The sequence below is a fragment of the Bufo bufo genome, chromosome 11, assembly GCF_905171765.1.
Source record: "Bufo bufo chromosome 11, aBufBuf1.1, whole genome shotgun sequence".
Classification (NCBI taxonomy): domain Eukaryota; kingdom Metazoa; phylum Chordata; class Amphibia; order Anura; family Bufonidae; genus Bufo; species Bufo bufo.
Window position 1 is genome coordinate 20,030,141 of NC_053399.1, and position 27,088 is coordinate 20,057,228.

The 27,088-nt window shown below is 45.6% G+C and overlaps 2 protein-coding genes across 4 annotated transcripts in view; both read right to left on the reverse strand.

Moving 5' to 3' along the window:
* The window catches only part of CHGA (chromogranin A), a 77,937-nt gene extending 76,188 nt beyond the window's left edge, over positions 1 to 1,749 (reverse strand). Inside the window, exon 1 of the mRNA XM_040412393.1 lies at positions 1,690 to 1,749. The gene's annotated coding sequence lies outside the window, so the exon portion shown is untranslated. The remainder of the gene's footprint in view (positions 1 to 1,689) is intronic.
* Positions 1,750 to 2,809: 1,060 nt separating this feature from the next.
* GOLGA5 (golgin A5) lies at positions 2,810 to 23,392 on the reverse strand. 3 transcript variants are annotated; one of them, XR_005774811.1, is made up of 15 exons: positions 23,225 to 23,392; positions 22,721 to 22,785; positions 19,915 to 20,471; positions 18,496 to 18,729; positions 12,483 to 12,702; positions 11,716 to 11,839; positions 11,405 to 11,608; positions 11,045 to 11,215; positions 10,139 to 10,267; positions 9,862 to 9,960; positions 9,283 to 9,508; positions 9,092 to 9,197; positions 5,964 to 6,027; positions 3,223 to 3,448; positions 2,810 to 3,137 (listed from the first exon to the last, which is right to left on the reverse strand). XR_005774811.1 is itself a non-coding variant. In XM_040411691.1 (14 exons), the coding sequence occupies exons 3-14, from the start codon at positions 20,423 to 20,425 to the stop codon at positions 3,368 to 3,370; spliced, it is 2,169 nt and encodes a 722-aa protein (XP_040267625.1). In that variant the 5' UTR covers positions 20,426 to 20,471; positions 22,721 to 22,788; positions 23,227 to 23,392; the 3' UTR covers positions 2,810 to 3,367. The 3 variants fall into 3 exon arrangements, 2 of the variants coding, with proteins under 2 accessions (XP_040267625.1, XP_040267624.1); XM_040411691.1 differs by having other exon boundaries at positions 2,810 to 3,448; positions 22,721 to 22,788; positions 23,227 to 23,392; XM_040411690.1 differs by having other exon boundaries at positions 2,810 to 3,448.
* Positions 23,393 to 27,088: the final 3,696 nt, after the last annotated feature.

Here is a 27,088-nt window from a genome sequence, read left to right on the forward strand (position 1 = left end):
AGATTTTTGTATAACTTACCAGTAAAATCTCTTTCTCGCTCTTTCCTTGGGGGACACAGAAGACCTTGGGTATAGCTCATCTCCCTAGGAGGCGTGACACTAAGTGAAGACTGTTAAGCCCCTCCTCCACAGCTATACCCTCAGCCTGGAGAGAGAGAGACTGCCAGTTGCGTGTCCAAGTAGTGAGAAAAGGCAAAGTCCAACAAGTGGAACCAACAAGCCAACTACCCAACGGGGTAAACCAAGTCCGGAAAACCGTGTAGAAAAAACAATGAATGGGTGGGTGCTGTGTCCCCCAAGGAAGAGCGAGAAAGAGATTTTTACTGGTAAGTTATACAAAAATCTCGTTTTCTCGCCCATTTTCCTTGGGGGACACAGGAAACCTTGGGACGTTTGAGAGCAGTCCAAAAAGGGGGGGGGCCACAGCTCCAAGGCGAAGCACCCGAAGGCATCAAGGAACCGCCGCCTGCAAACCCAGGCGGGCCAAGTCAGCATCCGCCAAAGCCCGAGTACGCACCCTGTAGAACTTGGTAAGGCGTGCAAGGAAGACCGGTGGCCGCCTTGCACAATTGCACGGCCGAAGCCCAATGCCTCCGGCCCAGGAGGAACCGACCGCTCTGGTGAAATGAATGGTGACACCAAAGGCGGAATCCTGCCCTTGGTGCGGTAACCTCAGTAATAGCCATTCTGAAGAAGCGGAAGAAAGCACCCCCTGGAGGCCGTCAAACCTTTGCGCGGACCTCCTGGAAACACAAGAGACCAAGCGTCGACAAGAGTCAGAAATCTCCAAGCAAAACTGCAAGACCCAAACAACGTCCAATCGGTGAGGTGTCCGTTCCCGGGGGTGGGAAGGGGGGGACGATAGCCTCGTTGAGATGAAAGGCAGATACCACCTTCAGGAGGAAGGAAAGGACGGGATGGAGAACAGCCCTGTCCTGGGGAAGGACAGAAGGCTCGGAACAAGAAAAAGAAAAAAGAAAAATCAAAAATTAAACAAGGAGAAAACAGCCCTGCAGAGCAGGGAGTGTCTTGCCTCCTTGGACACTAAGAAAAAACTGGCAGAGGGTATAGCTGTGGAGGAGGGGCTTAACAGTTTTCACTTAGTGTCACGCCTCCTAGGGAGCTGAGCTATACCCAAGGTTTACTGTGTCCCCCAATTTTTTTTCTTATTTTCCCCCTCAAAAACCTAGGTGCGTCTTATAGGGCGAAAAATACGGTAACTCAGAAAAGATGAGAAGATCAAATAAAGGATGACTCAAAGAAATCGTTCAGCATTTGATCGCACAGTGGAAAAATCAATGGCGGTAACATAAAAAAAAAAACGTCTTCACACAAGAGCAAAGTGAGGTCCCTCCGGGAGAGGAGAGGGAAAATGAGGAGACTGCAGTAGTGAAGGTATGTCCTGGTGACCGCCTCGTTCCTGCGCTTCCTGTAATGTGACGATGAGTTCAGTTACCGAATACAACTCCCAGCATGCTCCATTCCCTTCTGTGGCAGTTTCAAGAACAGCTGAGCAAGTGTGCATTCTAGGAGTTGTAGTTTCAGAGGTTGCTGACCCCTGGTATGTGTATATATATATATATATATTTTTTTTTTACACAAACAATGTAAATATTGTCCACCATCTGTGTCACTATATTACCAATGACTATAGAAATAAAGAAAGACCCTCCTCTCGTCAGTGTGTACCAGGTTCCTTGTAATCTTCTTATTCTCACTGATGGTTTTGCTCCTTTTAGTTTAATTTAAAGGGAACCTGTCACCGGGATTTTGTGCATAGAGCTGAGGACATGGGTTGCTGGATGGCAGCTAGCACATCCGCAATACCCAGTCCCCATAGCTCTGTGTGCTTTTATTGTGTAAAAAAGCGGATTTGATAAATATGCAAATTAACCTGAGATGAGTCCTGTATGCGAGATGAGTCAGGGACAGGACCCTTCTCCCCATGTACCATGTTTCTGCTGAGCTTGTGCTTGTATACATAAGCCAACGTGAACAAGGAGCCTGAAGGTTAAAGAGAGCAGAGCCTCCAGGTGTAATGGTAACGCCCCCGTTGCTCCTAGAGGCTCATTTGCATATACGAAAAGATCATTTTTCTCAGCATTGCGGGCACATATGAACATGGGACCAACACAGATGCCTTCAGCTGCCAAGCGCAGGTGTAACAGGTCAGCCAGTGTCCTAGGTACAAATCTGCTCACAGATGGGCTTTCACAGAAAATGCAGCTAAAATGCAAAGTCACTGATCGGAGACATGCCATAATGGAGCAGAGCTGCAGTGTAAAGCATAAGGAAGAACAGTAGCCTGAACTCCTGATAATATAGTAGATGGCTTTGAGACTGCTATACACAATGCAGTGTAAGCTAGCATCCCTGATCCTAGCTGTGTTCTAATGGAATAAAACTAAAAAAAAAGTCTGCGAGCCGAAAGAAACGAGAAGGTAATAAATGCAAAAGGTGAGCGAGTTTGCACAATCTCATCTGGGCATTCAGAAGCAAGGACGATCTGACACTTCATTGTGGCAACATCACGAACCATAGCATGTAACCGTCTGCGCAGTTTTCCTGCATGAATTTAAAACACTTAGCTCCCCCTAGTGGTGAATGACCATATAACACAGGGGTGGCCAACCTGAGGCTCTCCAGCTGTTGCAAAACTACAACTCCCATCATGCCCGGACAGTCTACAGCTATCAGCCTACAGCAGGGCATGGTGGGAGTTGTAGTTTCACAACAGCTGGAGAGCCGCAGGTTGGCCATGCCTGATATAACACATTGAAATACAGAAGAAAAAACGAAAATGAGAAAATAAAACAAAAACATAAATTTGTATTTTATTATTATCTCATTGTATTTACTAAAAGATTGCACTAGTCATTGACAGCCCCACAGTTATGTCTATACAGATTAAAGAAAAAAAAATATTATTTACACTTAAAATGTGCAAAAGGGACAGAGCGGAGGGCAGGAACGTGAGAAATATACTCCATTTACAATTAGTGTTCCTGCTTTATGATAAAATACAGTATGTGCCGCCACCGCCAGGGTGTCAGTCATTCCCCTTAGTGCTGTTCTGATGGAGGCTGGTAGCAGCAGAGGGGTCTGCGAGGTTAAAGGTTACTGGCTGCAATTACTTGCTGAAGAAAAAAAAAAAGGTAATAAAACTGCAGACTGTGGAAGCTGGAGAAAAGGAAAAAAGCCTAGAATGTTCCCAGAACGTACCAAGGATGTATAATTCAGAAGACCCCCGCACAGTGACCCCCGTGAGCAGTGCAGGTCTTCGTCAGTCATAGAAGAATCTGTAATGTTACCTAGACTATGTAGAAAATAGAGATTCCCTTCATACAGGTCACACTTATAGTAGATGCTATTTCCCGGGGGGGTGGTCGTGGTGCATTTCTGGGGTGTAAGTAAGAAGAACAATCATTACCCAAAGATGAAGAAGCGCCTGGAAGAAAAGTAGGGGATAAAAAAAATATATAAATTAACATGTATAAATATGAAGACACTTAAATCCAACATATCGGCATTTAACCAGTTAAAGAGGTTTTCCCCATCTCAGACAATGGGAGCATATCCACCTCTGGGACTCGCACCTACACCGAGAACGGAGCCCCAAAGGTTGTGGAGGGCGCACGGTGCCTGCACAGCTGCCCTCTATTCATTTCTATGGGGCCAACAGAAATAGCAGAGCCAGCGGTGCGCTCCCATTCACTTCTATGGGGGGAGTGCTTGGTGGTGGCCAGACCCCGGGGTCCTCTGGCCACCACCTTTCTGTTCTCGGTGTAGGTACGGGTCCCAGAGGTGGGCCCCCACCTATCAGACAGTGGAGGCATATCCTAGCGATATGCCCCCCATTGTCTGAGATGGGAATACCCCTTTAACGTGCTAGTTTTTTTTTATCTCCACTTTCAAAAAGCCGTTTATTTTTCCACAGCTGTACGAGGTCTATTTTTTTATGGCACCATTTTGGAGTTCGTATAATGTATTGAAGAACTTGTAATAAAAGGGGTTGTTACAAAATGAAAACTTTTCGTCAGATAGGTAAAAACTGCGACGGCTGGGTTTGCCACTCATCACGAGAATGGAGGTCCCGTGCCCCTTGTTGGATCAAGCACACGCACTGCCTCTCCATTAGGAGTCTCTGACTGACGGAGGTGGCAGAGTACAAGCTAAGGACAAGCTTAAAGGGACATTTATGGAACATTAATAAGATATGGGTCCCAGAAGAAGGACCTGCATCTATCTCAAAAACGGGCCCCAATGTGAATGAGGAACAAGTCCCATGGCAGTGAATGGAAAGGAGCTGTGCATTTACAATGTACTCTCTGTCCATTTCTTGACATAGGAGCGGCTCCCAGAGCTGGGAATAGCAACTCTTCAGACATTCATGGCATATCCTTTAAAGGGGTTGTGTAAGAATGGGGGGGCAGGGGAAAGTTGGCAAACCTCCCCACTTGGCTGGACGTATAGAAGAAAGATGACTTAACTACTTTTCGGCGCTGGCTCCCCGCTCCTTCTCCCCGCCTGCGATGCTGCGTTTGGGCTCCCTCAATGTCAACATCCCATTAGACATCGCCAGAGCCAATCTCTAGCTGCAGGGTGACTGGCTTACCCTTACACCATGACGCAAGGGGATCTGGTCTCCACCATGGCTAAAGAATGTCGACATCGAGGGAGTCCAGCAGAGCATCAGGGAGCCAGCGCCGAAAAGTAGGCAAGTCATCTCTCCTTTACAGGTCAAGCCAAGGGTGGGGTTGCCAAAAACACCACCATTCTTTCACAACCCCTTTAAATGTTAGGGCAAACCCATTATGGCATTTAAATTTTTTTAATTTTTTTAGGGTGTTCGCCATCAGGTATAAATAAAAGAACTTTATTCCGTGGGTATGTACAAGTACCAAATGTAAAATATTTTTTTGTTTTTATTTTACTACTTTTATACAAAAATAAAAAAAACATTTTGGTTTTGTCAGACTCCAAAATTCATTTCTTATTTTCCATGGATGGAGCTGTGTGAGGTCCTGCTTTTTGCAGGTGCAGCAGTAATAACGCTTACAGTATGGATCACCATTTAACTGCAGCACTTGCTATTGAGATGAGGCATCTCTGCGATCCTAGCCGTTATAGCAGGGTGCTGAATGTATAATGTGTCCAGCAACCGTAAGAGATGGCACGGGCAGAGCTGCTGTGCCCGCGACATCACTGCAACATACTATTATTGAAGCTTGAGTTAAAGGGGTATTCCAGTAGGCAAAAGTTATTCCCTATCCACAGGGATCGTGATCGTTGGGGGTCCCAGCAGTAGGAACCCTACCAATCTGTGATCCTGTGCATGGGGATAACTTTTACCTACCGGAATACCCCTTTAACTACTTTGCTGCAGTAATACTAGGTGCAGTATACAACCCCTCCTCCAAAATCTAAACAAAAAGTTCTGGCCCCCACTAACTTAACCATTTACAGGCTTCTTGCCTAGTTCAATGTGTCTCATTGGGTTTCTTTGCAATGAACAGTGCTGATATTGGGGGTGATTTATCAAAGATCTGCTTTTTACGCTCCCTGTACTGCGGGAAGAAGCACACAATTAATGGCGAGGCGTGCGCCACCTCGTCATAAGTTAGATGCATCCTACAGCGGTTCGCACCTGGAGTGAAATTCTACTCCACTTCAGTTCAATTTTTACGCCTGCAAAAAGGCGGACATGTTTGTGAACGTGCAGGGGCCTATCAGGCGCCCCTGCCACTCCCCAGCGGTGAGGACTGCAAAAAATGCCCATGACGCAAAAAGGTCGCTGAAAAAGGGTCTTGCAACTTTTTTTTTTTTTTTTTTCTTACACCAAAAACTGCAGTAGTACTGTAAGTAAGTGACCCCCCCACCCTCCCCCAATTGTCATAATTTTAGCTAAATGGATCTTAAAAAATTCTAATGGTTGTAAAGGAAAGAAGCAATCCCACACTTACCATATAAATAATAATAAATACCCGGGCAATGGGATATCGCCGCAAGAATACACCAAGTCGGATGCTAGGAAGAAAAAAAAAAAATACATAATTTAATTTAAAAGGGAAGAAGGGTATTAAGGGGAAGCTGTCAGCAACTTCGTGATGACGTCATTGAGGGCAGCATAACGTAGTGAAAAATATGCCGATTTCAGCTCTGTGTCATACATGGGCTAAAAGTAAGCAGATGCCGAGAACCAGGATAATAATGTTCACAGCTCGATCCTGGAAGAGAGTCATGGCTACCTTAAAAGAGTCACAGTTGTTCAGGATTTCTTGCTCTCCCTACCAATTTGCTGATGATTGCCAATTCCCTCTGAGGGAGAAAACTAAGGAGAGGTCAGTCATCGGTAGGTGAGCAGGAAAGAAGGAGATCATGAACAGCCATGACTTTTCCAGGCCCGGGCTGCAATGATTAGGATCCCGATTCTTGGCAAACTCCTTGCTTTTAACTTGTGAATGACAAACACTGCTGAAATCAGCTCATCGGTCACTATGTGATGCTGCCCTCAATAAGGGTAGCATAAAGTAGATGACAGGTTCCCTTTAAGGGTTTAGATAAGCAGAACCACTTTCATACAGCCATAATACAGGGCTTATTTTTGCTCTTGTATAATGGATGCACTACTCGGATGTCTCGTGGTTCATTAGATCTGGTCCTAAAGGACTGTGTGAGATATGGGTGTTGCGTACATATCATATCATATGTCATATATTGATGACCTATCCTCACTGCAGGAAACAAACTAAATGGAAAGTGTATGGACCCCTTTCAATTCTGTCTCCTGCAGTGAGGAGAGAAACCATGAAATTGCAGAAGGCCTCGATGGTAAGGTGTGTCTTTTTGCTGATGACACAAAGATTTGTAACAGGGTTGATGTTCCTGGAGGGATACACCAAATGGAAAAGGATTTAGGAAAACTAGAGGATTGTTAAAAATCTGGCAACTAAAATTTAATATTGATAAGTGCAAGATGATGCACCTGGGGCGTAAAAACCCAAGAGCAGAATATAAAATCAGTGATACAGTGCTAACCTCAGTATCTGAGGAAAGGGATTTAGGGCCATTATTTCAGAAGACTTAAAGGTAGGCAGACCATGTCATAGAGCAGCAGGAAATGCTAGCAGAATGCTTGGGTGTATAGGGAGAGGCATTACTAGTAGACAGAGGGGAGGCACTCATGCCGCTCTACAGAGCACTAGTGAGACCTCATTTGGAGTATTGTGCTCAGTAATGGAGACCATATCTCCAGAAGGATATTGATACTTTGGAGAGAGTTCAGAGAAGAGCTACTAAACTAGTACATGGATTGCAGGATAAAACTTACCAGGAAAGATTAAAGGACCTTAACATGTATAGATTGGAAGAAAGAAGAGACAGAGGGGATATGATAGAAACTGCTAAATACATAAAGGGAATCAACTCGGTAAAGGAGGAGAGCATATTTAAAAGAAGAAAAACTGCTACAAGAGGACATAGTTTTAAATTAGAGGGGCAAAGGTTTAAAAGTAATATCAGGAAGTATTACTTTACTGAGAGAGTAGTGGATGCATGGAATAGCCTTCCTGCAGAAGTGGTAGCTGCAAATACAGTGGAGGAGTTTAAGCATGCATGGGATAGGCACAAGGCCATCCTTCATATAAGATAGGGCCAGGGGCTATCCATAGTATTCAGTATATTGGGCCGACTAGATGGGCCAAATGGTTCTTATCTGCAGACACAGTCTATGTTTCTAGGTGGGCGCTTCTCTTTCCTTGTACTAGCGATCAGTGGGGGGGTCTCAGCACTCAGACTTCCACCGATCAAAAGGTTCGATGCGCCAATATGACATATCAAAAGTTTTTTGGAAAGTTCAATGACACTTTAATATACTTTGGATTTCAGTCCTTCACTCTTTTAAAGTTTCTAGTTGTTGCCAGTGAATGAAAGCATATTAGTTCACATATTAAGCCAGAAAGCGAGTCCTTCTCACAAAGCTGAGCTGAAATTGATTCTCTGAGCTAAACCCAACAGTTGAGTTGCTTGCAACTGATAGACCGCAACCCCATCCCCACAACTGTGCAAGTGAGGACATGTCAGGGTGAATTTTCAGGCTTAAATGGCAAATAAGATAGTGCTCGTGCACTGACAGCAAGCAGTGATACTGAGCAAATTATAATGCTGAACTTACCAAAAATTGAAAAATCACTTCAAGGAAGACCTGTCACTAAACCAGACATGTCAGGTATTGCAACTACTTGCATTCCTCATGTAATAATTCTGGAGCATATATTCCTATGACTACGATATGCAATTCCTCTATTATTTCTGCTAGAAATTATGTAAAAAATTACTTTACTAGCAGTTTAAAAACAAGGTCCAGATGAGTATTACCAGCTGGGGGAGTTCCCTACACAATCTGAAACTAGCAACACTGATTGGATGATGTCAGACTGTGCAGGGACACCCCCCCCCCCCCTCCCAACTGGTAACACGCATCTGGACCTTCACCTCAAACTGCTAGTAATTCATTCATAACTTCTGGCAAGGATAATATAGGAATAGCTGCTCCAGAATTATTACATGGGGATGCAAGTATTTGCTAAAACAGACATCAGGAGAGGGGACAGGTCCTCTTTAAAAAGGTTGGCAGGAAAAGTATTGGGAATGGTCAGGCATCGTGTGAGAGTTAAAAAATAATAATAATAATAAAAATAATAAAAAAAAAAATAATACACTCACCAGCTCTGGTCGTCCCGATTCCTGCAGTGCTCTGACCAAAATTTCCTGTATGTCACTGATTCTGCCAATTAAACGTCTTAGCAGTCACCAGCTGTGTCTGCAGTTGCCACGGCTGAGGCCACTAATTGGCCTGCAGCAATGACATGTGGAGATTTGGTAGGTCATACTTCCAGCTAGGTGGGGGACCGGAAGTGGGGGGTACTGAAACGGGCCACAGGAACTGGGATAACCAAAGCAGTGAAGTGTTTTTTCTTTTTTACTCAAACAACCCCTTTAAGAAATACCTGGCAGTGGACATAAGTCACCAACTCCAGGAAAGATGGATGTTTTTCACTGATAAAATGAAGACTGGAAATGTGCTGTGTACCTGAATCTGTCAATAGTGCTCGCAGCCTTTCGGACCCTTCCGTACATGCCGGCAACATTTGTGTCCGCATCACTGAACAGAACTGGGACATTTCTCAGACGAGCTCCTACAAAGTGACAGGCGGAGACAGGTGAGTCCGAGTCTCCAGAGGATCCAAATTATAAACCTGCACAGCGGCCAAGTCTACATACCGTCCCCATTGTCTACAGCAGCCATGTTAATGGTGGAGACGCTCCCGCTGCTCCCCTGCACGTTCTTCAGCTGATGCTCCAGCCTCTCCAGCTGATAAACCAGCGAGTTCTTCTCCGTGCTCAAACTCTCTAGCATGGTCTGTTTTTGGATTAGGGTCTCAGTCAGCTGGTGGAGCCGGTTCTCCAGCTCGCTCTGGCTGCTGCTGCTTAACGCCTTGTTGGTGAGCTGCATAGAAGGTAAATAGATGACATTAATGTATCACATGTAAACTATACGTCATATGTGTAACCTGTGCACAGGGGCTCAGTAACTAAGATTGTTACTGATGGAAAGATATAAGGAGGGGTGAACTAAAAGAAGCTACTAAAGAATATGGGGCCCATATACTGTCTTGTACAGGGGTCTCTTGCAGTCTCTGTCCTGTACAAGTTCAGCACCACATCTAGTTCTCATGACTACTATAATGAAGCATTACATGCCCAGAGGAGAGACCCGAGCGATAGGCCTTATGCCATAATTTTCGATCTTAGTTGCCCACCCTTTCTTAGCATCACTTCATAAGGAGCAACACACAATACCTGATTCCTGAGTTTTTGGATTTCATCTTCCCGGTCTCCGATCCTTGCTTGCAAAGTATTCTTTGTCCTGTATAGATCCTCTTGAGTATACTGCAATTCCTGCAATCCAGGGATATGAAAAAAAAAGTCTGAGTAGTCTATAGTGGTTTACGAGTCAGGAGTTTGATGCTATATGAAGCTTTACTATACAGTAGATGGAATACCACTGCTGCACATGTACTGTCTGGTCTACAGCCATTGCTTTTCAGAAATATTAAGGTAATAATTGGGTGTCTACCTGTTTCTGGCGCTCAAGTTCTGCCTCTAGTTCCTGCTTAGCTCTTCTCTGTTCTGCAGTCTGCTCCTGAAGGTCCAAAAGCTGCTCTCGGGCCGACTCGGCTTCACTCACCTGCTGAGTCTCCAGATCCTACAAGAAGACAAATACATGCAGTTCATCTAATACAAAGTCTAGAATATGGGATTTCAATGTTAAAATCCTAATATAAAACATGCTCTAAACAAACTGCATTCTCAGTGATGTCACCGCTGATCTCTAGTGAATGGATAGGCTGCATTCTCAGTGATGTCACCGCTGATCTCTAGTGAATGAATGTATAGGCTGCATTCTCAGTGATGTCACCGCTGATCTCTAGTGAATGAATGTATAGGCTGCATTCTCAGTGATGTCACCGCTGATCTCTAGTGAATGGATAGGCTGCATTCTCAGTGATGTCACCGCTGATCTCTAGGGAATGGATAGGCTGCATTCTCAGTGATGTCACCGCTGATCTCTAGTGAATGTATAGGCTGCATTCTCAGTGATGTCACCGCTGATCTCTAGTGAATGGATAGACGGCATTCTCAGTGATGTCACCGCTGGTCTCTAGTGAATGGATAGGCTGCATTCTCAGTGATGTCACCGCTGATCTCTAGTAATGGATAGGCTGTATTCTCAGTGATGTCACCGCTGATCTCTAGTGAATGAATGTATAGGCTGCATTCTCAGTGATGTCACCGCTGGTCTCTAGTGAATGGATAGGCTGCATTCTCAGTGATGTCACCGCTGATCTCTAGTGAATGGATAGACTGCATTCTCAGTGATGTCACCGCTGATCTCTAGTGAATGGATAGGCTGCATTCTCAGCGATGTCACCGCTGATCTCTAGTGAATGGATAGGCTGCCTTCTAATATATTCAGTCTTACCTGTAGTTCAGTTTTCAGTTGCTGTATCTGTGCCAAGAGTTTTTGGATCTCTTCTCTCTGCAGGTCTCGCTCATGTTTTAACTCCTCCAGCTCCATGCTACTGGCTGTGTGACTATCTAATCCTTCAATGCCAGAACCTTCCTTCAGACTGTTAATTAGTTTTTCTTTGGACTGTGAGCAAATAAATAAAATACAATTACACCAAAAATTAGCTATTAGAACCACTGACATACCTATATAAACCCACATAACAACTTAAATGGAATTCTGTACTTTAGAACCAACAACTCCAACTGTATCATCAATTTACAAACGTAGGTCACAACTATAAAGTGACTCTCACCACTGTCTCGCCTGTACCTGTAGGATACGTGTCGCCTTTTGTTTGTAATCCACCATTTCCTGCTTCACAGTCTCCACTGCAGCTTTTGCAGTCTTCAGCTGCTGCTGCAGATCGTCGCCCCTCCTCTTCTCCTCCATGTGCTTCTTTTCTGCAGCAATGACCGATTCAGCCAGGTTCTGGCGCTCAGCTTCCATCTTATTCAAGCGAGTCCCAAATTCATTCTGAGGATAATAATGACAAATGCATGTAAAATTTGGCATCAAAGGTTCATACAGCACTGCATAGTACTTCCTCTGAAGTAGATATTGTATTGACTTGCATTACATACTTGCATCTGTTTGAAACCATCTTGTTCCCTTTTCAAAGTAGCCTCTGCTTCCCGAAGTCTCTCCTGAACAGTCTGCAAGGCCTGGCTGTGGAGGCTGCTACCTTCATTGTGGTCCTGCACAATCCTGGCAATTATAAACCATTAGGCACGGTTAGGGTACTTTCACACTAGTGTTTTTCTTTTCCGGCATTGAGTTCCGTCCTAGGGGCTCTATACCGGAAAAGAACTGATCAGTTTTATCCCCATGCATTCTGAATGGAGAGCAATCCGATCAGGAAGCATCAGGATGTCTTCAGTTCAGTCTTTTTGACTTTTCAGGACGGAGATAATACCGCAGAATGCTGCGGTTTTATCTCCGGCCCAAAAAACTGAAGACGTGCCTGAATTCTGGATCCGGCATTTTTTTCCATAGGAATGTATTAGTATTAGTCAAATAGCCGCATTGACGGATCCGGATGCGCAGACCTTTAAAAAAGTGAAAAAAATAAATACCGGACCCGGTATTGCAATGCATTTTTCTGACTGATCAGGCATTTTTCAGACTGATCAATCAGAAAAAAAATGACAAGCGTTTGCATACAGTTTGCCGGAACGGAACTGCCTGCCGGAATCAAACAACGCAAGTGTGAATGTACCCTTATAGAACATAAATTACAGCTTGTCTGAACATTCAAATTAATCTACGGTAATAGGTGAACACAGTCTTATAAATGTAATTGCACTGACATGTAGCAACCACCCACTGAGTTCTGGACCCCAATATATACCTCGATTTCTCATTCTGCAGCTTCTCTAAAGTCTCTGTGCGACTGCTCAGTAACTGGTCAGCTTCCTGCAATCGGACCTTAAGCACTGCAAGTTGGGAGTCTTTTGCAGCGATAGCCTCTGTCAGATCGTCTACCTGGGCGCGGAGCTCTCTGGCGGTGCGATCTATTTTGGAATTATCCCCATTCCACTTCTCTAACCGTGCCCGGGCTTCATTCAGCTCTGCAAAGAGACAGTATTACAAATTAATGATTCTACAACGCCGAAGATCAACCTAAAATAAAACAGGGTTTGTGACAATATACAAAGAGCGCCTCACGGGCCGGAGTGGTTTTACACAGCTAGGTGTAGGGGGCTCCCAACAAGCATTTCTCCTAATCAGGAGTCACAACACATTGTAACCAATTAGCAATTTTGCCCCCCGAAAGTATCATACTCCTGCAGAGCTGATACAAATCATGTAGTCATCTCAGTGCCCATACATTTTAAATGAACTTTGATGGGACTGCCCGACAATCTAATCTATGGGGGGGGGGGGGGGGGGGGGTGTCCAAACACTCCGCTGATCGCAGATGTCGGGGGATATAAGGGATGGACATGACAGACTTCAAAATGCCTGTTGCTTTGTTCTCATGGGGATTGAGGCCCCTTTCACACCAGCGAGTCCCACGCATCCGACTTGCGCAGCTCCCTATAATGCGGTCAGTGTTATCCAATATATTCCAGACCTCCAAGGGTTACATAGCATCATAAATCAATATAATGCTATGCAACCCTGTCAGTGCTGGGATGTCAGGACGGGTGCTCTCCCTAAGACACGCTGCGAGTCTGATGCGTGGGACTCGCTTGTGTGAAAGGGGTCTAAGTCACCTCCAGAAATGTCTGGATAGGACAGGGTAGTCTGACAATGGCTTATTCATCTCTCCCCACTAAGAACCCACAGATACCACGCCAAGGATGGAGGGGGTGGACAGACAGCTGTCGGCTGAACAAGTAAACAACCTATCCCTGTAAACAAGTGTCTTCACTAAATGATAGCCTAAGACAGTGTTTCCCAACCAGTATGCCTCCAGCTGTTGCAAAACTACAACTCCCAGCATGCCTGGACAGCCTTTGGCTGTGCGGGCATGCTGGGAGTTGTAGTTTTGCAACAGCTGGAGGCACACTGGTTGGGAAACACAGCCCTAAGAGATATCGGACAACTTGGCTAAATGTAAGGGCAGCCACCTCTGTCCATCTAGACACCTCTGGCGGAAATTTATGTCCACTAGACATTAACGGGCGCTAGAACAGTAGTGCATAAACATTAGTAGGAACAGTCTATGTTAAACAGCAAGGGAACTTAACCACGCCGAGACTGGTGGCCTTGATCGCTTGGTATTACACTTTTTGTGATGTAAGGTGATTAAAAGAAAATGGCTTTTTTTGTACATTTTTTTTGGCGTTTACCAGACGGGTTGGATCACATACTATTTTTATAGAGCAGGTTGTTACGGACACAGCGATGCCTAATATGTGCATTTTTTTAAATCATGTTTTTTTGTTTCCATTTTCTGAAAGCCATATTTTTTTATTTTTTTGGGCGATTGTCTTAGGTAGGGTCTCATTTTTTGCGGGATGAGATGATGGTTTGATTGGTACCATGATGGGGCACATATGACTTTTTGATTGCTTGGTATTACACTTTTGTGATGTAAGGTGATACATTTTTTGGCACTTTTTTTTAAATTTGGTTATTATGGTGTTCACCAGATGGGTTGGATCACATGCTATTTTTATAGAGCAGGTCGTTACCGACATGATAATATCCAATATGTGCATATTGTATTCAATAAAATCATGTCTGAAAAAAAAATGAAAAAATCGTTTTTGTGTCTCCATTTTCTGAAAGCCATATTTTTCTTATTTTTTGGACGATTGGCTTATGTAGGGGCTAATTTTTTTTGGGATGAGGTCACGGTTTAATTGGTGCTAATTTTGGATACATATTACCGTATATGCCGGCGTATAAGACTACTTTCTAACACTAGAAATTATTTTTAAAAGTCGGAGGTAGTCTTATACGCCGGGTATACTCAGATCCGATGGTATATTCTAACCCCCAGGCGTTCCCATGGTGACGGGGACGCTTGCCCTAGGGGTTAGAATATACAGGGCCCCGCCACTCAGAGGAGTATACATTTATTAACTGTAATCCGTAACTTTAAATCAGCGCTCATCTCTTTACTAGGGTACCTTACTCTCAGCTCCGGTAACAGGCAGTGCGGGCGGAGCTCACTCACTGACGTCACGCGCGTGCGCCGCCTAGTGGAATGAGCAGGCACGTGACGTCAGAGAGTGAGCGCCGCCCGCACTGCCCGTTACCGAAGCTGAGAGTAAGGTACCCTAGTAAAGAGATGAGCGCTGATTAAAGTTAAAGTTACAGATTACAGTTAATAAATGTATACTCCTCTGAGTGTCGGGCAGGGGGATCTGTGGATGGCACTGTCATGGGAGGGGGATCTGTGGATGGCACTGTCATGGGAGGGGGATCTGTGGATGGCACTGTCATGGGGAGGGGGATCTGTGGATGGCACTGTCATGGGGAGGGGGATCTGTGGATGGCACTGTCATGGGGAGGGGGATCTGTGGATGGCACTGTCATGGGAGGGGGATCTGTGGATGGCACTGTCATGGGGAGGGGGATCTGTGGATGGCACTGTTATAGGGGGGGGGGAGATCTGTGGATGGCACTGTTATAGGGGGGGAGATCTGTGGATGGCACTGTTATAGGGGGGGGGGGATTTGTGGATGGCACTGTTATAGGGGGGGGGATTTGTGGATGGCACTGTTATAGGGAGGGGATTTGTGGATGGCACTGTTATAGGGAGGGGATCTGTGGATGACACTGTCATGGGGTGGATCTGTGGATGACACATATAGCATAAGATGCTATATAGTGTCATCCATATATCCCCCCATAGCAGTGTCATCCACAGATCCCCCTCCCTATAACAATGTCATCCACAGATCCCCCTCCTCATAACAGTGCCATCCACAGATCCCCCTCCTCATAACAGTGCCATCCACCGATCCCAGTCAGTTCCCTGGACTGGAGAATATAGTCTTGAAGACAGGGATGGCTGGGCATTGAGGGGTAGTCTTATACGGCGAGTATAGCCCAAACCCTATATTTTAAATGGAAAAGTTGGGGGTCGTCTTATACGCCCAGTCGTCTTATACGCCGGCATATACGGTACTTTTTTGATCACTTTTATATCATTTTTTGGGAAGTGCAGTAGGCAAAATTGCAATTCCATCATAGTTTTTCTTCTTTTTTTTTTTAATGGTGTTCACCATGCGGTAAAAGTAACATGATCCTTTTATAGATCAAGTCCTTACGGACGCGGCAATACCAAACATGTTTGGTGTTTTTTTATGTTTTACATTTTTAACCAATTATGTGTGGATATAGGAAGGTTTTTTTTTTGACCCAGACCCACTTGGTTCTTGAAGACTATATAGTGTACTGCAGTGTATTAAACTCACACTAAGGGCTTGGTCACACGACCATAGGGCTTTTTCAGTGTTTTGCGGTCCGTTTTTTAACAGATCTGTTTTTTGTTTCAGTATTGTTTCCGTTTCCATTCCGTTTTTCCGTATGGCATATACAGTAATTACATAGAAAAAATTGGGCTGGGCATAATATTTTCAATAGATGGTTCCACAAAAACGGATATGGATGGCATATGGAGTACATTCCTTATGTGTTCAATTTTTTTGCAAACCCATTGATTTGAATGGAGCCACGGAACGTGATTTGCGGGCAATAATACGACATGTTCTATCTTTGAACGGAACGGAAAAGCCAAAAAATGCAGAAACGGAATGCATACGAAGTACATTCAGTTTTTTTTGCGGAACCATTGAAATGAATGGTTCCGTACACGGACCGTAAACGGAACAAAAAAAATGGCCCGTGTACGGAACGCAAAAAACGTTCGTGTGACGAGCCCTAAGCCTGATCAGGCTTAGGCTACTTTTACACTGGCGTTTTGGCTTTCCGTTTCTGAGATCCGTTCAGGGTTCTCTCAAGCGGTCCAAAACGGATCAGTTTTGCTCTAATACATTCTGAATGGAAAAGGATCCGCTCAGAATGCATCAGTTTGCCTCCGTTCAGGCTCTATTCCGCTCTGGAGGCGGACACCAAAACGCTGCTTGCAGCATTTTGGTGTCCGCCTGACGATGCGGAGGCAAACAGATCCTGAGTTACATCCTGTATTATTCTCCAGGATCAGTACCGATAAGGCTACTTTTACACTGGCGTTTTGGTTTCCGAGATCCGTTTCAGGGCTCTCACAAGCGGTCCAAAACTGATCAGTTTTGCCCTAATGCATTCTGAATAGATAAGGATCTGCTCAGAATGCATCGGTTTGCCTCCGTTCCGCCTCCATTCCGCTCTGGAGGCGAACACCAAAACGCTGCTTGCAGCATTTTGGTGTCCGCCTGACGATGCGGAGGCAAACAGATCTGCCCTGACACACAAATGTAAGTCAATGGGGGACGGACCCGTTTTCACAGACACAATGCAAAACGGATCCGCCCCCCATTGACTTTCAATGGTGTTCAAGACGGATCCGTCTTGGCTATGTTAAAGATAATACAAATGGATCCGTTCTGAACGGATGCAGACGGTTATATTATCTGAACGGATCCGTCTGTGCAGATCCATGACGGATCCGCACCAAACGCGAGTGTGAAAGTAGCCTTAGATATACCACAGCAAGCCGGATGCCTGTGAAGGCGTCCGGTTGTCATGGTAACCACCGGGACGCTGCCACAGCGCAGCAACCCGATAGGGGAGGGAGCTCCCTCCCTCAGTTTACCCTTCAAGCATCGGCTGCTGCCACAGCAGAGCAGCGGCCCGATGGTTAGCCCCTCCATACAGAAGTCCCTAAGGACCACGGCATGGAAGGGGTTAAACGGTCGACATCGGTGCCAGCACCGATGTCGGCCGTTTCAAGCAGAGTGTTAGCTGGACATTACAGCTAACACTCTACCCTGCTGCCGCTCTGCCATCCTGAAAGGGGAAAGGTGCTGCGCGCTCTGCATCTCCTGAGCCGAGAGAGGAGCGGCCGGGAAACTGTGGCAGGAGCGGACGGCGGCGGGGGAGCTGTGGCCTCGGAGGTATCTATGGGCAGTCAGGCGGCAGGGAAACTTGTGTGTAGCGCATGCCCAGTGCAAAACTGGTGACACACACACGGACACAGCACACTCACACAGGGATTTTATTATTATAGATAGGGACAATGGTTTGGGCTCACTGAAATCCAGCATGCACTATCCTTCTTTCATCTGTCATCAGGAAGAATTGAGGCAACCTCATACAAATTAAGAGTGACGGCCAGTCCTGTCAAAATCATAAAGTTCAGATGACTTTGTTCTAATGTGTACAAAAGAACCTTAAATGTTCACTGTACTATTATCAAACTTTGCATCAATCAATAGTATAGGTGAATATAAGGAACTCTGTAATCTACCTTAAACGGGTTCTGTCACTTCAGCAAATGTCATTCATAATGTAGAGAAAGTTATTACAAGGCACTTACTAATGTATTGTTATTATCCATATTGCCTCCTTTGCTGGCTTGATTCATTTTTCGATCATATTATACAATGCTCATTTCCAGGGGATACGACCACCGCTGTAGTGCAGATATGAGAAGGCCGGTATAGGAACTGCTGCGAATGCGTGCCTACATGCACTCAGACGGCCACGGTCACCAAAGAGGCCAGCGCATTCTCCTATAGTGTGCAAGCACGACCACCTCTGCTGTATTGCAGGGTGGTCGTAACCCATGGATATGAGCAGTGTATAATGTGCTGGAAACTGAATCCAGCCAGCAAAGGAGGTCATATCGCTTATACATACATTGCATCTTGTCACATAGTTTTATCACAGCAGCATGGCACCCGCCAGTGTGGTTCTATCGTGGTAAATAACATAGAGCTGTAGTATCTGGGGCACACTGTTACCTTCTTGCATGTCCTTGGAGCGCTGGATCAATCCCGCCATCTCCTGGTTCAGAGATTGGACCTCGCTCCTCAGAAGCTGGTTCTCCAAGCGAAGGTTGGACAGTTCTTGGGACTTCTGATCTCCATTAGTCTGGCCAGGACTGGGGGTTGGTTCTGACGCTCCTGTGGTCTGCTGTGTCTGACGCTCTGTGTCTTCTTCAGCACTTTGCACAGACTGTGACTTGTTGAGATCACCTGAGCAATGTCACAGAAGCAATAAGAATTAGTACATCGTCCTGGCCCTTCCAAAAACTAAAGAGGTGAAATAGGTACAATCCCCTTCCTGTTGGCCAACTTATAGGTAACTAACGGATTAGGGCAACGCCTCATGATGGAAAACAGTGCTGTCTGGAGGGGGTACAAACATGTTAAACAGTATCTGTGAAGTTCTCAGGCTTTCCTTTTCTATATGAGGGGGCTGTGTATGTAGTGTATGATACGGGTAGATTTCCAGTAAAACTATAACTGGAGCCATTGCCTTGTCTTTTAAAGGGGTTCTCCGGGTATTTAATATTGATGACCTATCCTCCGGATAGGTCATCAATATCAGATCGGCAGGGGTCCAACACCTGAAACCCCTGCTGATCAGCTGTATGAGGATATGTTGCGCGCAGTGCACACGTGCCATCTCCCTTCTCACTTATTGCGGCTGTCTATGGCAAAGACAAGAAGAGAGAAGGGAGACGGCACGTGCGCCCTGCGCGCAACATATCCTCATACAGCTGATCAGCAGGGGTTTCAGGTGTTGGACCCCTGCCAATCTGATATCCTGAGGATAGGTCATCAATAGTAAAAGCCCAACACCTGGGACCCCTGCTGATCAGCTGTTTGAGAAGGCACTGGCCGTGCTTGGTATTGCAGCTCAGCGCTATTCACTTCAATGGGGCTTAGCTGCGCCTTGACTGATGAAAGTGATGTCACATGGCTTAGGAAAAGCTGAGAGAAGGCCACGGCGAGCGTTGGACCCAGCGTTGGGTTTGTTCAACCTTATGCTTTAAAAACGAAAAAGGTTACAATGGTGTAAACAAATATAAAAGGGGTAATAAATACGTTCTCTCACCCTCATTACTCTAGTACCAAGGCTTCCAGGTACTCGTCCACCTCCTTTCTTTCTGCTCCAGTGATGAGTTGTTAACACTGGGGTCACTGCTGCGGGCATGTCTTCACTGGAGCAGGGAGAAAAGAGACCAATGGCCAACCTGGGAAGAGTTGGAACTAGAGCAGCAGGGGAACGGGCCTCAATTCTAGTGATCGTGGGGGCCCCAGCAGTCGGACCTCCAACATTCAGACACTGTGGATAGGGGATAAGTTGCTGCCATGGGACAACCCCTTTAATTCCATCACCCCTGCTGTTAACCTCCTCTGACATTTTCTTATTACCTTGGATCTTAGGGTGTGTGTTTTCGGCTGGCTCAACACTTTGTGGATTTTCTCTTCCAGATTGACTGATGGGAGCTGTCTCCTTGTTACTCTCTCTTTTAGACTCCAGGACGCCATTGTGCGCCTTGTCTGAGCTGTTGAGGAAATCAAACAACTGTTCGTCATCCGGCTCCGATTTCCTGCGTCTTACAAACTGGCTGGCCAACCGCTGGGACGACGCATTGGCAGAAGTGCTGTGAGATTCTGTGCTCGTCCTGGTGGCGGCTTTGACATTGGCTGTACCGGCTAAGATCGTGGCCTTCTGATGCTTTATGTTATCAGCCGCTGAGGAGATGAAGGTGGACTTTCCGTATATCTGACTTTTCTCTTGCGATTTCTCGGGGTAATAGTCTGTGGGGCTCTCCATCGTGGAAATGCCATCCTTGCTCTTGGTTAATGCAGTTGCTGCTCCTTGATCCACCAAGTTTAAGAGATCCTCAGCTCTCCCTGCCAGATCAGAGAACCAAGACATGGCAGGAGCGATGAATCGTCTGCCTTCAAGGCTGCTCGATCATGACCTGAGAAAAAAAAAACACAGAGACTGTCAAAGAGCCCCTTTGGATTGTAAGCTTATGTTCGGAGCTACATTAATCATTGGGGGGTCGTCTTGCTGAACACACATATTTCAGCAACTTTCTAATACACTTTGTGCATCTGTTCCTGCTTGCTGTCAGTGAATGTTTACATTCTGTCGATTCATAACACCATGAGGATCCTTACTGCTTTGATATAACGTTTGCGAACAGTCATGGAGGAAATAATTAAAATCTGCACTTTAAATTATATGGATATTTACAAATCTGGATTAGATCTTCCATAATTGCCTGATTGCTGGGGGTCCAACGTCCGAGACCACCAATGTGTCCAAGAAAAGCTGGTGCAACTGTGGCCCCTTTGTTTCAGACATCAGAGGGGGTCCCAAGAGGCAGACCCCCAATAGGGACATATCCTCGCGATATTCCATTATTGTCTGTGGTGGGAAACACATCTCTCTCCTGTCCTGATATTTTGCTACAATGTATCGGTGCAGATAAAATTTATCAGATAAAGACCTGAGGTAGATTTATCATCTCTCTCTTGCATCAGAAAAGTGGATTTAAAAAGTCACAAGCTGTATGTTTGTGACATTTTAAATGCGACTTTTTTGGGGGGGGGAAAAAGACGAAAGTGCCTCTTTTTACACTGCCCTCGCCATTTTTCCAAAAGGGGGCGTGGGAAGGAAGGGAAATGGGCGTGGCCAACATCAGAGACAAATTTATCTTCATTTACACCAGTTTTCTGGCACAAATGAAGCCAGAAATCTACAGGCTCTGAGCTGCCATAGATTCCTGTTTAGGTGCATGGATGGCCAGAGGATGCGCCTAATTTATGATGAGGCGTGCCCCTCGTCATAAATTAGGTGCATTCGACGGCAGAGCAAGGGATATCAAGACCAGTGAAGAAAGTGCCCGGTCTTAATAAATCTCCCCCACAGACGGTTAGGGAATGTTGAGAGTCGTTGTTTTGCTGCAGCTGCAGAGCCACTTTAGATTGGAATATCACTAGGATATGTTCTTATTGGGGGTCCGACTTCTGGGATCCTGCTGATGTCTGAAACAAAAAGGCCACAGCAGCTCCAGCTTTTCTCTAACACAGTGATGCTCAACCTGCCGCCCTCCAGCTGTTGTAAAACTACAACTCCCACCATGCCCTGTTGTAGGATGGTAGCTGTAGGCTGTCCAAGAATGCTGGGAGTTGTCGTTTTGCAACAGCTGGAGGGCCGCAGGTTGGGCGCTCTTGCTGTAACACATTGGTGCTCTCGGAAGGTGCTCCGTTATCAGACAACTGTGGAAGATCTAAATCTAAACCATACCTGTAGCATATTTTGAAGGGTCTGACAGTGTTTAAAGAGAACCCGTCCCCGCTCCTGACACGTCTGTTTCAATAGTTCCATGCATTCCACATGTAATAACAATTCTGGAGCATCTATTCTTATGGCTCTGTGTTGTCATTCCTTTTCTATAACTACTAGAAGTTCTGAATGAATTGCTAGCAGTCTGCAGTAAGGGTACAGAGGGGTGATAACCAGTTGGGGGGGGGGGGGTGGGTGTACCTACACAGACTCACTCTATCCAATCAGTGCTGCCATTTTCAGACTGTGCAGGTACACTCCCCAACTGGTTACCACCCCCCTGAACTCTTACAGCAGACTGCCAAGAATTCATTCATAGAGCCATAAGAGTAAATGCTCCAGAATTGTTATTACATGGGGGATGTAGCTATTAAAACAGGTGTGTCAGGAGCGGTGACAGGTCCTCTTTAATATTGATGACCTATCCTCAGAATAGTGCACTCTATAGCACCAGGAAAGTTATAGAGTGGGCTCGACATGCATGTTGGTACCTGCATCCCTTGTAATGGAGGCCATTATGGCACAAAAAATGGAAAAAGGCAGAGTGGACCCAGCATGCATGTGGATCCAACACTCCCTGAATTTTATGGCGGCCATTATGGCACATAACAGGTAGTATTTAGTGTTAGGACCCGTCTAACAGAGATCGCCTTGACGTCCTGACAGGTGTCTTAGGGGGGCAGGGGTTGTTCACCTCTCTGTTATTTTTCCGTTCTTCTGGTCAGTAGAAGTACTGCATGCAGGAACGGACACACAAAGTGCATTAGAAAGCGACGGGATTTTGTGTGTTCAGCAAGAAGACCCCTAAAGATAACATAAGCTTAGAGTATTGTCTGCATCGCATCAAGTATGACATCAGTGTGAACAGAGACTTACCTCATGGATACAACTGTAACAGCTCCTCAGCCGTGAGAAGTATTAGCTCAGGACGGGTTTTTTCCCACCTATGGACGTAAACAAAAATGCTTCAGTTCACTGACAGCAAGCAGATACATAGAAAATGGCCATTATTCATATTTTCCAAGGTTTCAGAAGACATTTTGAGGGTCATCAATATCTTCCACACCCGTCCATGATCCTCTAATGGTCCAGCGGAGAATTTACCAGTCGCAGAACTGACGCCAAAAAAAAAAAAGAAAAACGTACAAGCGCGCGATAGTCTGACCAAAGCTCCGGATTTCAATGGTCGCTCTGTCGCCATAGATACGCAGATTTTTAGCATAGATGCTCATTATCTATCACAGTGAATTAGCAGGGTGCTGGGAAGGACTGGGGGATATGGAGATAGGTGCCCGGGGTCTCACATAAAGACCAGATATCTGAGGTAAGTGCCCGGAGTAGTCAGGAGAATGCACTCCCCAGGGTAACGGAGGAAGACTTACCGGCTCCTCACAGCCTCTGTCCCTTCTTCAGCTCCATCCCCCACCGACCGGAGACGTGGACCCGGAACTGCTGACACACGTCAAGTCCCCAAACAAGGTGCCCTCAGCGCTGCCTGACTGGGCCTCACATGAGAGACTGCGGCTAGAGCGGTCGTACTTGCCCGTCCACACGGAACAACCATAGAGTCTAGGAGGTAAAGAATCCCCCTCTATTCTACCATAGAGTCTCTGGAGTAGAGAAGCCTCTCTATTCTGACCATAGAGTCTCGGGCGTAGAGAAGCCCCTCTATCCTGTCTGCAGAGACCATAGAGTCCAGCGGAAGGCTCGTCTGTACCGTCAGCATCCGTCAATCAGTAAATGTCTTCTGTAACCATGGAAACAAGGAGCTCGGGAATAGAGGGGGGCAGCTGTGTTTGGAGGGCAAGCCCCTCTGCTATAGTTTCCATAGTCCCTTATACAAACCTATAAGGGTATGGCATTGTGCACACATGGTGCATGGAGTGAGGCGCCTTTTCCACACTATAAATGGTGTAAAAACAAACATAAGCAGCCCATTGATTTCTATAGGAAAATGGACAGTAGTTCAAATGGTGGTAATTTTCCACATGTGAATTTAAGGTTTTTCCATAGATTTTCAATGATGGTCAGACGAAAGGACTGGTAAAACCTTCAGCTTGCGCCTTTTAAAGTCATCTATTGTGGATTGTGAGGTGTTCTTACAACTGTAGGTAGGGATAGACAAGCACAGTGAACCCTGAGGCTAGAACCCAGCCTGCTTTCCCTACCTACTTGCAGTACAAGCCCTATATAGCTAGACTGCAACTGGTCAGTGGTCCCTACGCTATTTAGGTGCAGAGGCGGACAAACAACAAAAACAGAAAAACAATACCAGAGTTGTATGTAAATGGGTCAGAACCAGACAGGCTATGCAGTACCAAACGAGAGACAGGGAGTGGTCAGAAGACAAGCTGGAGTCAGAAGAATGAGCAATCCAATGAGCACAGGAACACAGCTAGTGAGTCAGAGACTATCACAGGAACTGGTGTATGTGCCAGGAAGGGGTTTAAATAGAGCACCGAGTCCCAGCAAGTACCTGTTAATCTCCACTAGCCCACACTCTCTGCGGGGAGAAACAGAGCATTGCATCCTGTCATGTCACCAGGAGGCGTGGCTCAGCAGCGCGTCTCTCTTGATGCTGAATTTTGTGGTGCGGACGCAGCAGAGGTTTTCTTCTGATGACTCTTCAATGAAGGCCATATTTGTGCAGGAAGTAGAACAATGTACCACAATTTCAGAGTCTGCTAAATCTTCCTGAAGGTCTTCTGCAGTCAAGCGGGGATTCTGATTTGCCTTTCTAGCAATCCTACAAGCAGCTGCCATTTCTTACTTACATTTTCGAACTGAGGAAATAGCAACCTGAAACTCTTTGCAAAACAAAAATAATACACCAGTATTTGATTGTGGGGGTCTGACACCCGAGACCCCTGCCGATCAGCTGTTTGAGAAGGCAGCAGCGCTTCTGTAAATGCTGTGGTCTTCTCTCTGCTTTTCCTAGGCCAGTGACAACACGTTTATCGTTCAAGTGAATAGGGCTGAGTGCAATACCAAGCACAGCCGCTATAAACTGTATGGCACTGTGCTTGGTGAGCTGTGAGAAGGCAGTGGCGCTCACAGGAGTGCTGGTGCCTTCTCAAACATCTGATCGGTGGGGGTCCTGGGTGTCGGACCCCCACTGATCATTTTAAAAATCTTACAAAACCCTTTTAACTGTTCACAGTAACAGTAATTTTGAGCAGGGGTGCCAAAACTTTTGCATTCCACAGTATTTGACTCTCCCAGAGAAGTCAACGAGGTCCCCTCCTGTCCATTGTGTCTATGGCCCTGGGGCTGCCATAAAGCGGTTTTCCAAATGCTTTATAAATGCTGTAAAGAACAGCTCAGGCAAGATGGCCGCCCCCATAATCATGTTCAGGAAAAAAAAAAATCTGCAAATACTAATTAAAGAGATTACAAAAAAAAAAAAAAAGGATATGTGTTACTATCTGGTTTTAACTGACAAAACATTTTTGGTGACACAATTCTTTTAAATACAATGGTGAAGCTGTCAGCTCCCTGCCTTACCGCTCCCTTGTGGTTCGGCGCAGGCAGGCGCAAAACAGTGACATCATCTTGCCTGCTGTGCGGAGTCACAGACCGGACACCAGAGCAGACCTGCTCTGCCCCATTTGTTGTGGGGTAGGTGGGTTTTCAGTTTGGACATAATAAGAGGACATCATTCTGTATGGGGGGCACTTTATGGGGCATTGTACTTTGTGGGGGGCACTAGGAGTGCATGATTTCTGTCTGAGGGGCAGTAAGGGGACATTCTTTTGGGGCACAAGTGGGTTTTCCTACTGTGTGTGGGGACACTGTGAGAGGGCACAAAGGGGATTGGGTATGTACAGATAGGCTTCATTCAGTGAATGGAAACTTTTTTAAATGTCATTCAGAGGCTGAAAATCTGTTCTGTTCAAGGTTAACACAGGTTCCAAACCCCCCCCCCATCCTTCACATGGTCCAAATGCAGGAGTCACATGTATACAACACTCAGACGCAGCAGGGGAGCACAGCACTGGCGGCATGGAATCTATGTTCTATCGACCCTTTTGGACCATATTTTTTGGAATATCCCTTTAATTAGCCCAGCATTAGTAAACGACAAGTTTCCATTCATGACAGCAAACACTTTAAAATGTTGAGAAATGGAAAGTTGTAGACCTTTGGGGGGGGGGGGTTAGTAAACTATTAAGATGCAACTTTTTACTCCCAAATTTTTTTTTTTGTTTCTGGTTTCTGTCATGGACTGCGCATGTTTTGTTTTGTTTTTTTATGTAGTGTTTCTTCTTCCTCCAAAATGGAGTTTGGAAACATACTGGGAGGGAAATAACCTGATTAAGGTTAGTAAAGGAAGGCATTTTGGGGGAGAATCCTGGAAAGAATCTCTGTAATGTTCTATATGGTGAGAAGGATATACAGTTGCAAGAAAAAGTATGTGAACCCTTTGGAATGATATGGATTTCTGCACAAATTGGTCATAAAATGTGATCTGATCTTCATCTAAGTCACAACAATAGACAATCACAGTCTGCTTAAACTAATAACACACAAAGAATTAAATGTTACCATGTTTTTATTGAACACACCATGTAAACATTCACAGTGCAGGTGGAAAAAGTATGTGAACCCCTAGACTAATGACATCTCCAAGAGCTAATTGGAGTTTGGCATATGCTGACATCCCTGTTAGCGAATCTACGATATGTAAAACACTAAACAAGAATGGATTTCATGGGAGGATACCACAGAGGAAGCCACTGCTGTCCAAAAAAACCATTGCTGCACGTTTATAGTTTGCACAAGAGCACCTGGATGTTCCACAGCAGTACTGGCAAAATATTCTGTGGACAGATGAAAGCAAAGTTGAGTTGTTTGGAAGAAACACACAACACTATGTGTGGAGAACAAGAGGCACAGCACACCAACATCAAAACCTCATCCCAACTGTGAAGTATGGTGGTGGGGGCATCATGGTTTGGGGCTGCTTTGCTGCGTCAGGGCCTGGACGGATTGCTATCATCAAAGGAAAAATGAATTCTAAAATTAAGTTTATCAAGACATTTTGCAGGAGAACTTAAGGCCACCTGTCCACCAGCTGAAGCTCAACACAAGATGGGTGTTGCAACAGGACAACGACCCTAAGCATAGAAGTAAATCAACAACAGAATGGCTTAAACAGAAGAAAATACGCCTTCTGGAGTGGCCCAGTCAGAGACCTGACCTCAACCCGATTGAGATGCTGAGGCATGACCTCAAGAAAGCGAT